This window comes from Brachyhypopomus gauderio, chromosome 7 (assembly GCF_052324685.1).
Source record: "Brachyhypopomus gauderio isolate BG-103 chromosome 7, BGAUD_0.2, whole genome shotgun sequence".
NCBI lineage: Eukaryota > Metazoa > Chordata > Actinopteri > Gymnotiformes > Hypopomidae > Brachyhypopomus > Brachyhypopomus gauderio.
Genome location: NC_135217.1, coordinates 15424233 through 15442697, shown reverse-complemented (window position 1 = coordinate 15442697; position 18465 = coordinate 15424233). Strand labels below are relative to the sequence as shown.

At 42.0% G+C, this 18465-nt stretch overlaps 1 protein-coding gene across 5 annotated transcripts in view; it reads left to right on the top strand.

Annotated features, from left to right (window-relative positions):
* The window catches only part of mast4 (microtubule associated serine/threonine kinase family member 4), a 170165-nt gene that overhangs the window by 58405 nt on the left and 93295 nt on the right, over positions 1-18465 (top strand). For 3 of the 5 annotated variants that reach the window (XM_077012052.1, XM_077012051.1, XM_077012050.1), the window contains exon 3: positions 6445-6572. In XM_077012052.1, the coding sequence (XP_076868167.1) occupies positions 6445-6572 (128 nt within the window). Of the gene's footprint in view, positions 1-6444; positions 6573-12588; positions 12748-18465 lie in introns of those variants that run through there. The other 2 variants (XM_077012057.1, XM_077012053.1) reach the window with 1 other exon arrangement.

Below are 18465 nucleotides of genomic sequence, written 5' to 3'. Positions count from 1 at the left end.
ACGAGGCACCAAGCGGGCCCCTCTTCAAGCGGGCCCGAGCACGGTTAACTGATCCGGGCACGGTTGGAGCGCTCACACTAGCCAAACGAACCGTGCTTCAGCAGGGAACCATGCCCGGGCCCGGATCACAGAGCCTAGTGTGAGTACGCCCTAAGAGAAACCTCATTTTGGCCTGGCCCGACATCATTTTATGCCTCAAATCTAACAGGAAACATGGCATATTGAGTAAAGCGCACAGGTGAAATGGTTCAGAGGGGCAAGCTCAGAGGTATGCTGGATGCCTGTAAGGTCTTGGGCCAGGCAAACCTCAATTGCATCATACATAACTAGTTCCTATATGTATGAGACACCTGACTTTGGCCTGGCCCAGCATCATTTTATGCCTCAAATCCAACAGAAAACATGGCATATTGAGAAAAGCTCACAGGTGAAATGGTTCAGAGGGGCAAGCTCAGAGGCCTGCTGTATGCCTGTAAGGTCCTGCCAGGCAAACCTCAAAACTTCTGAACCATTTCCACGTGCACTTTTTAGCGCATGTGGAACACTTCATTATTTAAAATATTACAAGCACATGTTGAATGAAATTTGACTTTTATTTGTAACATTCTCTAAACGTGAGTTTTCAATGGAAAAAAAGTCACACCACCAACTGATAAAATCCATATCCAATATATACAGTCATTTTTAAGTCCTGCAGTTAACTTCTGTTTACCCTCCACTGTCTGCAGGCCTGTTGCATATATTTTGCAATTAGTCAATCCATAATATAGGCCTACAATTAAGACAGTAAAAAGACCAAAAAGTACGAGGAGTTATAGGCTACTGAGTGTTTTCATTACACGAATGCATATGGGCATTTTTCACAGGTAATGGGGAACTTCCCGTTTCTTCTTTCACAAACGAATGTGTTAATTTATGTTACCTAACAAAACCTATACAACAGAAAACGTTCAGCTTAACACATAGATTTGCAAACTCTACCTTAATTATTTGTATGTGGTCGTCCTCACGTTATCTATCATTGATTTGGGCTAAAGCGATTAGTTTATCAGGTGACCAGTCGGCTACAAATGCTTAGTAGTTTGGTGCTGTATGAGACATTTTACTGCACAAGAAAATGGTTTCACGTTGGGCTTACTGTGCGTTCACACCGAAAGCAATAAAATCGCTCTCCGTTGCCGAGTCGCCAGCATCGCGTCGCGTGGAGGCGTGTCCAACATCACGCCGACATGCAGCATGTGACAGATATACAAATCACGTTTTTAAAGCAGGACGCAGTATTTATTTATTTTAATCTATTGATGACAAGACACACGGTTATAAAGGAGTGCGTGTATAAAACATAGTGTGTGTATAAAACACATATAGTATATAAACCTAAAATGTTTATGTAATTTTTTTACTTTTTATCCCAGACCCAAAGATCAAACAGGAATTTTAAAAAAATCATAACCAATAATAGGGTATATGCTAATTTATTGCAGATGTTTTTTTAACAAATGAACAGTATTCCCTCCAAAAATAAACATTTTGTACTGTAAATAAACAGGGACACATCGTAAAGTGCGGGACATCCAGAGACAGCCACTATCAATCTCTCCTCCATTTTGCAATCGGAACAAACAATCAGTAGGAACCAAAGTCAGAAGTGCGGTTTTGGAGGAGGGTGCAAACATACTTTCTGATTGGTAGTCGCTGCCGCGCGTCACTGCTCATTTGCATAAAGTTGAGCCGAGCTGAACTTGTTCGCGTCGCTCGATTCGCTCACTTCGCGTCGCGTCGCTGTGTGTCGCTTACTCTCATTGAAAATGAATGACTTCCGGTCGCCGTGTCGCTCTCGTCGCTTTCGGTGTGAACGCAGTTAGAGGGCAAACGGTACGATTTGACTTGATGTGTATGTGACCTGGCTGATGGAGCACGGGAGAAGAAGTCTATCTGTGACCGTGTGTGCTGTGCTGAAGACGCTTCCTTCCACTCGCTGAACTGAACTGCTGCTGCAGCGCATCTGGTGTTAAAGGAAGAGAGAGGTCGGGTGTGTGCGAGGTGGTGGCTCATTTCAGGGCATTGTTTTAATTGCTCAAGTTTTCAGTAAAATGATGATAATAATAATAATCATTATTATTATTAAAAAACGAAGTTGCAAAAGGGCACTTTCGTTGATAAAGGGCAGAGTTGGTGGTGCTTTAGCACCACCTGATGTCTGTGCACGCCACTGCTCAAGGGTGTTAATTATTTTAAATAAAATACACACTGGCTATACGAAGTTCACCTCTGACCACGACTTTGCAGTATTACAGCAGTATTATGTCTAAATATCTAGTTAGAACAAAACTAGAGTGCTCAATGAACTAAGTTAAAATCACTGTAACTCCGGAATATCATCTGTAGCGTTTTTATGCGTGTGCAAACGAGGGGACTCTGAATTTGGCACAACACGTTCGTTTGAAAAAAATTCTCTGTCGTGCCTGCTGCTTGCATGTGTTAAATGAAAATGAGCACTTTCTTCTTTGATTTACAACTTTGTTCTACCACCTGATTAACTTTCTGTTCCACCCCTGATGGGTGAAGAAACATCTGCAGAAAACCCACACCTCATTATAAGTCGCATGGTTCAAAGCGTGAGGGAATAAGTAGCGGTTTATAATCTGGAAAATACGGGTAGCAATCGCGGGGGCTCCGCTGTGGCGGGTCGAGGTCGCGTTCCGCTCTTCAGCTCTGTTTGCAGGGTTCATCCACCTTTACAAGGTGGAATTCAAGCACATGTACGACACTTTCAAGGTCCATTTTCAATATTGTCCAGCACCTTCAGCTTAATTAAGTTAAGCACGTAGTCGTCTGTAACTGCACCAGCCTCAATTTATCCAATTAGACTGTTTATTTCCTCTTTTATTCTGTCGTGAAAAGACATTTCTGCTGCTTTCAAGTCCAACTATGAGCGATTGCTTCTGACTGGAGTCTAAGCCCTGCCCCAAATTCAGGCGAGCGTTCCTATTGGACAGTGATTAGATTTCATTCTGGCACGATTACAGCTTCGCAGAGACACACAGTGGAATACAATGACGTTCAGTCGATTGCATTTCAAGGTGGCTTCTGGCACGAATTTAGCGTTTCTTTAAATACAAATCCACACACACTGGAGCTTTTACTTTTCATTGTGGCATGTTTTCATCACATCAGTGTTTAAATCAATCTCGTGATCATTACATTTAAAGGAGACATTTATGTCAGAAATACCGTATGGTGAAAAGCAATACCTCGGTGCCGTGATTACATTTCGAGCTGTATTATATTCAATTCTGGCACAAATTCAGCGTTTTGGTTTTGAATGGTAATTCTTGTGTATTGTTTTTCAATAAAGAGATAAAGTGCATTGAAACGTAATGTAATAGTGCTTTTGCATTTCATTGTGGCGCGTATTCTGCATGTTTGTATGGAAAAGCAATGCATTTTGTGGATTGCATTTCCATTTTTGCCTAGTAGCGATTACATTTCGATTTGGCTTGGAATCTTTTCCATAAAATTCAGAAACGCCACCAATACAGCTACAATACAATGGATGTTTTTCTGAATGAATTCTTTTGCGCAGGTACTCTAGGTTTTTAGCCATAAACAACAGTTGTTTTATACACTTTCTCATTACGTTGAACTACTTAAGTAAAATGTAAATGTGCCATATTTTGTCAATTATGATTTTTCACCGCAATCGAAATTTGTCCTCCGCTTTTTACCCATCTGTGCAGTTAGAACACACACACACGTGCACAGAGCGGTGGGCAGCCCTAGCCCTAGCCATTTAAAGAGCATTTAGCTTACCCGTGATATAAAGTGACGATTTTATCGCAGGTAAGATAAATGATGCAATATGTCTCAGAATGATTCAACAAAATAGACTAAACATAACCTGTTAAGATGAAGGGAATAATACTATAGGTTTTAACTAGAAACAAGAGTTGTGTTGTACAGTATCTCATTACATAGAACGGGACTCAATTAGTAAAGTGCTTTAAATGTAGATTGCTAGGTAATTAGGCCTGAAAAAGTGTATGCCTTAGTTTTCATGTAAATACATAGCTAGCTACATTTAAAGACCTTTATTCATGTATTTAAGCCTTAAAAGGTTTAAGCCTTAGCTTTCATCTAAATATCTAGTTATCTATCTAGCTACATTTAAAGAGCTTTAGAAATTCAGTCCAGTTGTGTTGAATACCAATTCCTCAGCAGAATCAGACTCCCCTCGTTTGCGCGCACATAGTCATTACAGATGATATTCGGTTTAAAATTAAACCCTCCAATAAAAAGATTAATATAAAAAGGGTTATTGTAGCGACTACTACTCCTCGCAGCGAATTCCCTAACAGACAGGCACTTGGCCACTCAGGGAGTTTTAGCCCTGGGTGACACTGGGGGAGCGGCGCCTGCGCGCGCCAGGGGAGGGGGAGAAAACAGTGCTATTGTTTGAGTTGCATAGAAAATAAAGTTTCCCTCCTCAGGATTTTCTGAATTAAGCAGTTTCTGCCTCGTTTCCCGAACCCGCTTCATTATATTATTAAAATAATCCTTGTTGAACATAGAGACATGAGGTATATATGGAATAGCCTACACATCCAGATAAGTCCCCAAAATAAAATAAGACGTTAACCAGACATTTCAGACCTGTGAGTTACAGTGATTATAACTTCATTGAGCACCCTAGTTTTGTTTTGCTATCATGAACAATTAAAGATTATGCCTTATTTATGAATAGAAACAACGGAAATCTCTAATATAATCTGTAGCGCCATTCAACGTAATGAGAGACTGTATGTAAGGGGATTTAGGATTCACTGTCTATGACGCTCAATCAGAGCAATAGGACATTTTGTTCATTACCTTATCTGTTTTTCTGCCCCTCAGTTACAACTTTTCTTTCTCTTTCTTCTTATTAAACTTTGGAACTCTTTCTTGTCACCCATGTGTTGTGAATCTGTTAACACACTGCGGACTGAACAAATGACATATGACATATGATCTATGTCTGAAGACGATATCAAAACCTTTACACTGCAGAGGTGGGGACTCGAGTCACATGACTTGGACTCGAGTCAGACTCGAGTCATTAATATTAAGACTTTTGACTTGACTTGAAAAAATATTCAGAGACTTGACTTGGACTTTTACACCAATAACTTGGGACTTGAATTGGACTTGAACCTGTTTACTTGCAAAGACTTGATTTTTTTTACCCCAAATCTAAATTTTAAAACGCATATTAATATTTATAAAGTGCGCCCCATTAATTTCATTTCCGTCCTTCTGACGCAGACCGGTGTTACACAAGATTCTGTGACCGTCGAGTTTTGTGACCACAGGGGGGCGCTATTTCACAGTTTCTGTTCAGAGGCACAAACGCTTTACGAATGCTACGTAAACTACGCTGATGCACTTTCTTTACTCGTTTTGTTGGTGTCCACGAGACAAAATATGACAGATGTTTATATTTACATTTTATCGTCTCTTAATTACATAAATGTACTTAAACAAGATTTACCATCCCCTCACCATTGCAGCCAACAAAGAAATCATGAATGGGATGTACATGTGAGCCTTTTTAACTGGGGTCACCAATTCTGACGGCAGCCATCAGAATATGTGACCCCACTGAATCTCCAGGTAATAATAGTACACTGTGACCCCACAATAACAGAAAACAATGAAAAAATAACCCTAACCTTTTATTTAGTCTATATTTAAACATTTTATCCAAATGTTTAGAATAACCATTCGTAATGACAGCATCTTGCTTACGATGAAGCTTGCTATTTTCGTGTAAAATGATGTAACGAAACATTCTTGTTTAAGTACATTTATGTAATTAAGAGAAGATAAAATATAAATGATCTGTCATCTTTTGGCTGGCGGACACCAACAAAACGAGTAAAGAAATGCATCAGCGTAGCATTCGTAAAGCGCTGGTGCCTGTAAAAAAAAAGACTCGAAAGGACTTGAAATTCCAAGTTTCAGACTTGGGACTTGACTTGACGGTTGCCTGTCTTGACTCGAGACTTGACTTGAGTTGACTGTCTTTGCTTGAGACTTGACTCGGGACTTGAGGATAAAGACTTGGACTTACTTGAGACTTGCAAAACACTGACTTGGTCCCACCTCTGAATAACAACTCTTGTGAATAACAATCTGCAGGTTTTAGCCAGGTGATTTGATTTGTATCGTGATATATATCGATATCGACTGATATGAAAAAAGTTATTGTGATAAGATTTTTTTCTCGTATCGCCCAGCTCTACTTTACACCTTTAGGCTCATGTTAACCAAAAGCCCCCTAACCTTCAAACTAAAACAAATCTGTTGTGAGCTTTTACCAGACTGTGCTATAGAAGTCCCACCCTCACTAACGCACCTCTGTGCAATGGTACATAATATCGGTGTGTACTCATCTTTGCCTCCCAGGGAAGTACCTGCTGCCATACATCTCTGCCCAGCAGGCGTGGCCAGGGCCAGGGTCTGACGGCTCCAACCTTGTGCGCATGCAATCCCAGAGCCTCGGCAAGTCTGCGCCCTCCCTCACTTCCAGTCTGGTAAGTTCTACCATGTTTGCTTTTCTCCTTCAGGCTTTCATTTGGCATGCTTCTCCCATCAGGCTTATTCATTCTCATTTAATTTCCTTTGCTGTCTGGTAACTGTAGATATCCTGTTTAGACAGCTGGGGGCACTGTTGCATATAAATTCAGTGCAGCGTTTTCTGGGCCACTTTGTTTCTTTATGATGGACTGCCATTCTGAGGGGAACAAGGAGTCTTTTATTACAATAAAATGGATTAATAGGATGCAGCTTGGAAATACATCAGTCACAGTTCACTAACCATGTATAGCAGGGGTGCCCATTACGTCAGTCGCGAAGGAAGAGTGGGTAGTTTGCATGACATTAAAAAGTAGTGGATGAAAGACAGGCTATCGTCCATCTGCACTGACTTGTATTTTGATTGACATACATGGTAGCCAATCTGACGGCTAGGGTTTGACACAAGCAACCACCCCCCGTCAGCGATCGACACACATCGCCAACACAACACACACACAAAGAGACGTAATGGGGCAGGGGGCATTTTTATTTCTTTGAATACTTAAGGTTGTGAAGGGACTCCGAATCTCTTGCTGGACTTTTGAAATTTGATGACTGCTTCTGCATGTGTTGTAAAATATATCTGGGAGATAATGTATGCTGCCGGAAGGCACCTTAGACCAACGTTTTTTTGTATTTCTTGAATACACGTGGTGTGACTGCATACATGACATGTGTGGTTTTAAATAATAACCACATTAATGTCATATAACAATAGCAAAGTGTGATTTCAACCTGGATACATGCACCTATTGAGTACTCTAAATACTTTTACAAAATTGGAACTACATTAGTTAAAGTGTCAGCAGGTATTTTATAGTTATTTTAATTACTGCTTACATAATGTACCAGGGCTTCTACAGCTGCGGATCACTGGTGTGCTACTGTGGACGGTTTGTGCAGTTATCGTGTTGGTGAGATTTTATGCCCAGGTCTTCGCACACTGACCATTCATTTAATCACCCATGAGCCATGACCTCACTAATGTCAGGACTGTTATACTCTGTTCCATCATGTCACATTTTCCCAGGAGACCTGCTAGGCTGGCTGGTATTAGAAATGTTTTCATTGCAGAAATTATTTGAAAGACTGACCCCCCCCCCCCCCCCCTTTTTTTTTTCTTTTAAATATGGTTATTGGGGTGCAGTTATATGCTGTTCAGAGTATTCATTTGGTGTAACAGTTTACAAACTAACACTTTCAACAAAATTATTCATTCATGTCATGGCAGGTGCTTGTGAGAGATCATTCAGTTTTCTCTTGGGGAGCCTTTTTTAAGATTAAGTTGCTCTTTTTAATGATGCAAATTAACTCATGAAGCACTGGTTAAGAGTAGAGGTGTCTCCCTGGATCTTGTGTTGAATATTGTTAGCTGTTTGCTAGCATGTTGGAAGAAATCTGGATACTTCCCTGACCCCTGGAAGCTCTGAACTAACAGATAATTGTTTACTAAATTAGTAATTTTACTCATTCATGCATTAGTTTATACCAGATCGTGTATTTCATTATGGTTTTAGCCATCTGGAAATTGAACATTTTAATGACTGACATGAACTTAAATATCTTATTGACTACATCATGTATTCTTCTGCATTTCTGCTGGAAATTTTTCGTTCCACTCCACTGCCCTCTCTGCTGAACTTTCAAATGCCTCATATTTCACATATTTGTTTGGTCACTTAGTTTATTTCTCACCAGATAGTGAGCCATTGGGGGTAAATCCCCCAAACATTTCATAGACACACAGCTTCTGTCTCCTCACAGTTAAAGATCTCATACCAACCCAGCCATTGTCACAGGACTTTTCTCAAAGGCCCTTTGTCCTTTCCCATCCCCTGACTGCATGATATCATCCCCCTAGGCTAGTGTAGCAGAGAAGAAGACTTTTACACTTGACACAGAATCAGTTTCCCTCACACACAAATCCCAACCCACATGATTGTAAGAGCCCCAAAATTGATCTCGGATCAGAATAAAAACCTTCAGCAGAATGTGTCGCTGCTGCCCCATCTCTCTTGAGCATGATTAGCTGTGACAGGAAATCAATACAGTCTCCCCAGTGGGCAGATATGGAGATAAAAAGTCATAATCCTGATGTTTGCCTTTGTGCCTGAGTCCTCCTTCATTATGGCAGCTAGAGATGTCCTTTGCTGAAAGCGGCACAAACTCTTCACCTTAAAGTGGATTCCACAGCATGTGCACCATGGGTGGTGAGACTTTGTCAGCTTTTTGTTTGTGAAAATAAAGCTTTCTATCACTTAACCTTTTTTTGCCTGCGAGAATTTAAAGCAATTTCACTGTTTGATATGAGTCCATTGCCTGGAACATTTTGTCTTAATTGTCTTAATTTTTAATTACCTGTATTGGTATTTTCCAGGTTAATTGAGGAGGAAGTGGGCAGGTTTGATATATTGGCTTCTGAAGCTGTTTCTCCTCTGTGTTCCTCCTTAGTACTCCGTCAATGTCCTTTCATGTCACCCGTGACTCTCCATAGAAGGGTCATATGAAGGAGATGACACGGGAAAATACATGAGAGTACCATTTCATGTTACTCTTCTCACTGGCAGACAGAAGTTAAATAGGTGCTGCCACTCTGATGAAGTGGAGACACTGGAGACTTTCCACCTTTGACTAACTCACCTAGCTGCTAAAATGCTTTCTACTAAGACGTATTAACATCAGGCAAAAGACACCAGTGTTTTTATTTCCAGTTTGAAAATGAGGAGAATTGGGAGAGAAACATCAGATTTAAAAACATGCAGTAATTTGTTTGGATGTAATATACACTGCTCAAAAAAAATAAAGGGAACACTTAAAAAACACAATGTAACTACCCAGCAGCAGGACCACTAACTCCTTTGTGCAAAGAAGAACAGGAGGAGCAGTGCCAGAGCTCTGCAAAATGACCTCCAGCAGGCCACTAATATCCATGTTTCTGCTCAAACTGTCGGAAACAGAATCCATGAGGGTGGTGTGAGGGCCCGACGTCCACAAGTGGGTCTTGTGCTTACAGTCCAACATCGTGCAGGGCGATGGGCATTTGCCATAGAACACCAAGACTGGCAGATTCGCAATTGGCACCCTGAGGTCTTCATGGAAGAGAGCAGGTTCACACTGAGCACATGACGTGAGTCTGGAGATGCCATGGAGAATGTTCTGCTGCCCGTTCCCCAGACCTGAATCCAATCAAGGACATCTGGGGCATCATCCACCAATGCCATGTTGCACCACAGACTGTCCAGGAGTTGACTGACACTTTAATCCAAGTCTGGGAGGGGATTCCTCAGGATAACATCCGTCGCCTCGTCAGGAGCATGCCCAGGCATTGTAGGGAGGTTATACAGGCACGTGAAGGCCACACACTACTGAGCCTCATTTTAACTTGTCTTGAGGAATTTCCACGGAAGTTGAATCAGCCTGCCATTTGATTTCCGGTTTGATTTTGAGTATGATTCTAAATCCAGACCTCCATATGATAATAATATTGATTTACATTGATAATTTTTATGCAATTTTGTTCTCAATGCATTCCATGATGTAATAAAGATTTTATTAATTGAGATCTAGAATGTGTTGTTTTGTGTTCACTTAATTTTTTTATGCAGTATACATTTTGAATGCTGGGCTACTGATGTATCATTTTGTTGTTTTGAACCTGACTGTTTCATTTCTTCTGGACTGTGAGGTTCCATGAGCTCACACACGGATGTCCTGCTGATGCTACACACATCTGGAGGCTATAAGATGTGCACACATCTTGTTTGATGTGATAAGAAAGGTAAGGTGGTATCAGGTCTGGTTAGATATTGTATGGATTCAGGTCGGTGGGTGCGCATGTCTGTGAGAGTGGGTATGCTCTGCAGGCCTTGAGCTCATATTCCTTCACCTCAGATGAGCTCAGGCCAGAGATTGACCCCACAGGTCACTCAATCAACCCTCACCACAGGCCCTCACTGCTCATCTAAGCCCTGTCTCTCTTCTATGCCCTTTTCCTCTCTCCCATCCTTCTCTCTTCCTCTTCTCATTTTCTGCCCATCTCCACCACGTTCTTCATGGGAACACTCCCCATCACCCTCGATGGAACCCATCATTTCCATCCAAACCCTGTGCTGAGAAGCCCTCCAGCACCATCTTATTCTGCACTGGGCATGCCTCATCCTGACCCCGCTCAGTCCCTCCAGCTCTCAGGCACTGGTCATTTATCCTATGCTTCACTTGTGATAGGACACATGCCTTGCCTTAGTCCTGCTACTGACCACCTCCTCCATCCAACCCCCATCCTTCCAGCCCAGCTTTCCCTGCAGATCCACTTTTGCTCACAAAGTCATTTCCAGGCAGTTCAGCTCTCTGAAACCTGTGCAGTAGTCCCTTGTCAAAAACCATTTCCTTGAACATGCTCTGGCATGAGCGGCAGACGCAGAGTCTGTGTTGGGAGCACTCCTGCTCTCTGCTGGGAGCACTTCTGAAACAGACAAATGACATGTCAGCGTGACCTCCCTCGCACCGCCGTCCTCATCTCTCCTCAGCCTCGATATGGATTACTCTAAATATTCCATTCAGTCTCTGTGTGCATGCTCACTGACTCCAGTCTCGTGAAGGAAAGAGACAGTGAATAAGAGTGTGTTAGCAAAAAGTGTGTGTGTGAGCGCGTGTGTGTGTTACAGGGTGGAAAAAGAGCCAGACTCAAGTAAACTGTGAAATTGGTGGATGGGAATGCTTTCTTATTTTTCTAAATGCAAATACTGTGATTCCAATATGACTGCTGCATGGCAGTGGTGAAACATTTGGAGGTCACCAAAGAAGCAACAAAAAAACTATTGGTTTGATATGAAATCAAACCCAATTTCTGTGGGATACATAGTCCTAGAGTTGATTCGTTTTTGGCATGCAGTCATTCTGTATTTTGCATCCCTCATCATATGACTTACAACATGACAATTTTCATTAGAAAAGATGTTCATCACTGTCCAAATATGTGGAATATTTAACTTATACTAGCAGATAAGTAGCCAGGAGAGAAACTCCTAAAGTCATTTCTGTATGCTAACCTTGACATTTGCGTAGTGCCTGCAATATCTGCCATGTGCTGACATGCTGTTGTGCTTTGCAGCCCCTGACCATATTTGTTAGATGATCCCCAAAACCCCACCCCCCTCTCAGTCCTCTCAGTAATTTTGCGGGAAGTACTTCAGGTCCAGCTGTTCCGAGTCACCTGAAGCCTGTCTGTGTATCGCTCTCTCTTCGCCGGCCTGGTCATGGTCACTCTCATCTCCGCCTGCTGACCTTCACACTGCAGCCCTTATCAGCAGGACCCAGAGAGGCACTAGTGGCTGCATGCTCGATATGTCCCGTGCATCTCACCAGCACTATTGACAGAAGGTGGTGGTGTGGACAGGATGCCAGCTGCATTGTCTTACTGTAGCAGAACAATGTGGGACAGGATTTCCTTGCCAACCCCCCTCCCCCCACCCAACAACCTTTGTGCAGGCACTTTAGGCGCCTGAGAGTGTACCTCCTGAAGAGGAAGTGAATCACTGGCCCTGTGACCTCTTGGACTGAACTAGCATAAACACAGCCTGGCTCTCATCTCTGGACTTTTTTTCTTTCTCTCTCCCTGTTTCTTTTTCATTCTTTCTACTTCTCTGCATCTTGATCTTTTTTCCATGTTGTCCCATTGTCTTGCTGTTACTTTTGTTCTTTTTCTTGATCCTTAAACCTTTACCTCTGTCACTCACCGCTCTCTCCCTCACATTCTCTCACACTGTCTCTTTATTACTCTCTCCTGCTATTTCTTCCCTTACTGTCCTCCACCATACACACACACACACACACATATGCATACTTCATGCCTCCACATTGTCATGAACTTCCAGGGGAGAGGGAATAGCAGAAGAGAGGGGAACTGTGTCAGCTGACTTGCCCCCTCCAATCAGATAAGTTCTGATGTAAGTGTTTAGCAGCTGCTAAGATCAGACAGAGTGTGCCCGGAGGACTCTGACGCCAGTAGCGCAGGCTGTTTGCAGCAGCATGGCTCTCAACTGGTGAGACAGGCAAGGCGAGAGAGAGAGGGAGGGAGTACTCTGTCTCTTCAGCATGGACGAGTCCAGCATTCTGAGGAGACGAGGGCTACAGGTAGGAGATTTGGAACGTTGGCTGCGGAGGCTTGTGCCCCTGCATGCGTGCATGTGTGGATGGGTGCATGAGCATGTGCTGGACCGTTAATTCCAAAGCTGCAAAAACTCCCAGGCGAGGAGCTAACACTTGGAGATGCAGGATGAATAATAAGACAGCTCTGTGCTGTTGGAGACGGAAAAGGGACAGAAAGGGAGATATTTGTGTGTGTGTGCGTGCTCTTGTGTGCGTGCGTGCAGGAGTCTCTGACATTCCCAGACACAGGAGAGTGCAGTGCAAAGAGTTCATCTTTAACATTACTCTGTAGAGCTCATCACTCAGTAATGATTAATGACATGACTTTGTAGTCCTAGGCCAGTTTCTCTCTGTTTTTGTTAACCTTTTATACTGATGGGGGAAAAGACAGAACAAAAAGGTCAATTGAGATATCCACATGGCTGTTTTCTTTTTATTGAAATTGTGAGTGTTGGCATGCGTGTGTGGATCTGTAAATGTTTCTGGGCTCATGCATTTATGATATAGGTCTTGGCAAGTGGGTCAGTTGAAGCTTTTATTCTAGAGAACATGCAGGAGATGAAGGGGCAGAACAGTCTTTGTGGAGCTTTCTTTTGGAGACTTAAACTGCTACAACCACTTCCTGAGCACACTGCAGGTTTATGGTGTCCTATACTTGATGTTACAAGAGCATATCAGATCAATTTGTTTACAGTACTACATGAAGCTTACAGTGTTTCAGATTAAAGTGAAAGACTTCCAAAACAAGACTTAAGAGTTTTTTTTACTTTCCTTTCACAATTTTCAGAATCTTTCATAGCCAGACAGAGCTAGTCTTGATTAAAGTTTACAACCAGCGCAATATTCTTTGCATTCACCTGGGGATCTGCTTGCTCACAAAGTGAACAGAAAGATTGACCATTCAGATTTGGATGTTCCATTCCTTTGTTATTCACTTTGATGGTCTTAACGAGTTTCTGTTCTCCAGCCATTAACATATGGTGCAACTCAAAGGTGCAATTTCCCTTAGGTGACTGTTAATCTAAGAGTTAATTCAGAAGCAACTCTTTTTCCCCCTTCTATATTTTCTTGGTCTTATTGAAAAGGACCACTCAGTGGCATTTTATTGTGTGGAGGTGCCGCAGAGAAGTATTTCTTTGTGGAAACCCAGGTGGTTCTGTCGTATGATTTTATTTTAGATGTGTGTTCATTTGACATTCTCACTGTGTGGGGTGAGACCTTTCTTTAAAGCCACAGGGCTTGATCTCTCCAATCCAGTGTGTGTGTGTGACAGTGAGATTTAAAAATCTTAAGTGAAATATCTCCATACCGCACATGATGACATTATAGACCAGTTTCTATAGAGTCTCTTTCCTTATCGGATGACGGAACAATAGAGCAGCTTAAATATGTTAAGCATCTACATTTGTTTTGTTTGTGCTTGATGTCAGTTGTGTAGTTGTTGGGGTAAGTATTTGTCTGTCTTTCTCCTCTTACATTCGCCGGGTGGGTGGGGGGTGTTGCTAAGGCGATTGCTTGAGCCCATCATTTATCTCACCACTGCACAGGAAGTGAGTAGTAATATTGCTACCTCTGAATTGGTTCATACCTGTTCCAATGTCAAGTCAATTTGGTTTTCCTACTTTGTCAATTATACTTGGGAATCCTCTGCTATTCATTTGGCAGGACGTGCTGCACCTGTAATGCACTGTAATACTTGCCAGTTTTAATGTCCGCTGCTTCTCAGAGCTGCTTCTTAAATGCAAGTCTTGAGATTCTTTCTGAGTTTCTATATATACCTAATTGCGGCAAAGTACCAATGCTATTCATCATTTACTCCTTACCACCTCCTAATCTGTGTGCCCTTTAAAATATATTAATGTATGCCAAGTCCCAAAGAGGTCTTCAGAAGAGATAGGAGAACTCCGCTGCTCCTCCTAGCTATATTCTGAAAATCCTGCGAGCCCCCCGGGGGATGTTTTTGCCAGCTGAACATATTGAAATGGGCCACGGATGGTCTGTTGTGATTAGTAGTAGTGGCCCCATATTAGCTCTATAATTACAGTTGTAGTGAGCAAGCATGTGCAGAGCCCTCCTGAGCCCTCACCCCACACCCCTGACTTTGTTTGGTCGCACTTAGTCTCACATTATGTGAATCCTTAAAAAAAAATAAACAGAATGGAGTTTCTGTTTTAATGAGATGTGCTCATGTAATGGGGTTCTGTTTTCCCCCTCCTTTCATAGTAGTAATTATTCTGCAGGCAACCTTGAGAATATGTATGGAGATTTTCCCTCCAAGCTTTTATTTTTAATATTTATTTCCAATTTTGCTTCCAATGCCCGCAGTTGTTCTAGGCAGGGGAATTTGCAGAAAGTGTTGGTGGATATGAAAGCTGGCACAGGTGTGTCATCCAGCAGAGACGTGTGACCCTAGAACCTGGTGGAAAATATGAGTGTTGTCAACATCCGTTGTGATTTATTGGTATATTCAGTCATCTCAGGTATGTGTGTCAAAGCTGACAATGACAACTCAATACATCATTGTACATGATATACGACAATGGATTGCTAGTTAGTAATGATGATTTATGATGCCTAATGAAAACAATTTGTGTCTGTATGTGGAAATCGATCAATTCTACTATACCATGCAAATGGCAATAATGCCAATCTATTATGTATGCAACTGTCTGATCCACATTAGATACAAATTAATGTTTATTAATTGCTGTAATGTTTACAGCAAATTATGTTTGACACTAAACATTTACTTGCTACCTCAGCATGCTGTAAAATCTTCAGTCTTAAATCAACACCCATATATTTCAACAGAATCATGGAGTTAACACGGCAGTGTGGGAGATTGCTGCAGGAGATGCTTCTCTCTTCCATGATGCACAATTGAAATGCTGAATGCATGCAACCTAACAGTTTGTTGACTCTATGGAATAGTGTGGTCCTGATACCTCAATATATTCATATATATGCCTACATCAAAAGGCTCTGGTCCTCCGCAGTGTGTGAGCAGCCCCTCTGGAAGCTGTCAGACTGCCTAAGTCATATTTGTATGCACCGCATGGCATATGCCAACTCTCTGCTTGGTTGACGCAGTGGAGAGCCAGCAGTAGGAGTCTCCAGTCCTCGGCATACTGACACGCACATGCTTCGTACCAGCTCGCAGATGCTGAAGGATCGCACATTCAGTGTCTGGTTGCATCTAAAAGCCTGTAGGACCGGCCATGCAAGGAGTGCTCCTGTGAGGTGGGCCCATAGTTTGCATTGGCAGTAGGGCTGGGTATTGATTCAAATTCCAAGAATCGATCCGATTCCGATTCTGAAGATTAAGAATAGATTTTTTTCGATTTAATCCGATTTAATCGATTCGATCCAATTCGGGGTTTAGTGTTATTAAAAATGTATTTGAGCTGTTTCCTGACTGTGTACAGAAGCAACATGTTAAAACTAGTATTATATCGATATTAATCAGCAAATAGTTACTGGTAGTTGGTAGTTACTGATGGCTGGAAGACTGGTGAAAAGCGTCATCATAAATCTACCTTCAAGAAAGGTAATCCAGGACAATAAACAGAGGACATCTTTGAGGTGTCTGTATCTGCAACAGTGGGCTCCTATTGGGACACTAACCAGTGCATTATTATTATGATTGAAATAATTAAGAATTCACCCAAAAGCTGTTGCTACCAAATGCATTTTTATTTTAAAAGTGCTCACACTTAATAAACTGAAAGTATAAAATGTAAACGTGTATTTTTCTTTAAAGTGAGAATATAAGAACAGAACTCTCACGTTACGGTCCCCGACCCCTCCGTTTTGGGCGTGTTAACGTCGTCTGCGTCTAATCGTCTATGTCGGTGTATCTCCGTGAGTGCGGGTGCGTCTTGTGATAGTCCTCACCTGTGGCTCGTCTCGTAATCACGTGGGGTTTATGTGGTTTGTCTATTTAATTTGCGCTCGCGCAGCGTCCTGTGCTCGTCGTTGTTTGAGTCACACATGTTCTATGTAAACGTGTTTTATGTGTGCTGTCTGCGCTTCGGTAAATGTAATAAACGTAACGATTTGGAAAGTGCAAAGGATTCTGTCTCGTCCATCGCCTTGCGCCCAACGTTACAAGAACATTTAAAACTTTTTTAAAACTGTAAAAACACTGGGTAAACGGTCAGTGACACGGACTAACTGTAAATAGTCACTGACACTGGATAAACTGTCCTTCTGTTTTTAGATTTCCGATTTGACTATCGTCGTTACCGGCACTGTCCGACGCCAAGTTGTTTTACAGTTAGTTAGACCGAGCACGCCTGCGTGAATTCAGTGACGAGGCGGGGGTAAAAGTTCACTAAAAAAAATCGATCTTTGGACATACGAATCGATAATCAGATCATCATATGCCAATCGATTCTGAATCGGAAAATAGATTTTTTCAACACAGGCCTAATTTGCAGGAAGAGCCATGAGAAATGACGCGTCTGTTTTTGTTTTCATGTTCATTATTGTGGAATTAAGTGTGTTTGATATAATGGGGACTGGATCGGCATCAGTGCATTAGCACAGGTGAGCTAGCTGAGAGGGCAGCTTGTCACACCATGACAAAAGAGCAAAAGGAGTTGAAAGGAAGCAAAAAGACTGTAAACAAGTATAGAAGATTTTGAGTCAGTGATTCAGTGATGTTGTCCAGGCTTTTATCAGTTAATTGCTTTATGAGCACAAAAGGAATGGTTGTTACTTGTGTCAGTTGTGTTGTTAGGGATGTACGTGAGAAGCATGCTTCACATATGCTCATACATTTCACAGAAGAGTGATGAGCACAAGGAACTTTGTGATGCCTTTAGCACTGGTGTCAGCCCAACATAAACACTAGTCAAAGCTAAAGGTCACTCAAAGTGAAATTGCAGAAATATATCAATATATATATAAATATATAAAAATATATATAAATTTGTTCTTGTTTCCCTTGGTATCAGGCATCAGTAGCATGATAGTGAGGGGAGTGATGGTGAGGACAGGTGTGGCAGGTGTAGTAGTGGAGTCATGGCAAGGGACAGTTGTAGTAATAGCTCCTATACAAGCACTCAGCTGTAGGTCAGTATGATCCCACATAAGCCCCAACCAGTTCCCTCCCACAGCACAGAGCTGCTCCTTGTAGTTTGGCACACTTATCAGCAGGGCACCACATGCTTGTAAATGTTGTTCTTCAAGCACCTTGAAAATGGACAGGGCAATGTTTTCCCCCTGTAGATGTCTCTTCCTTTGTCCCAGACTATGGGAAGAGATGCGGAGACACTGAGCTCTGTCTGCTCCCTTTCAAAACAGGAACACAAAGGCATTTACCATTGCAGTGTTGAGAGTATTGAGTCATAAGGGCAGAGTGATGCCAAAAAGAAAGCACCTGTATTTCCAGTCCCCACAAGGCATGAAATATTTGAGTGTTTTGGTATAGCTAAAAACAAGTACCATTTCTGATGAGTAATAATTTCTTTTAACCTGTTTAATTAAATTTCCCCAATTGTACTTTTAGTCCAGGCTTTCCGTTTGAAATAATCTCCTTATACTTTTGGAAATAACTTTGAAATACGCGTTAGTGTTTTAATTCCCCAGCAGCTTGGGAGCAGGGAGGCCATGAGTCCTTCTGTGTTTCCCACCTGATGATGGACGTGACCACAGAAAATGAGGTGAAGGCAAAAAAAAGCTGACCTACTGTGAGAGCTT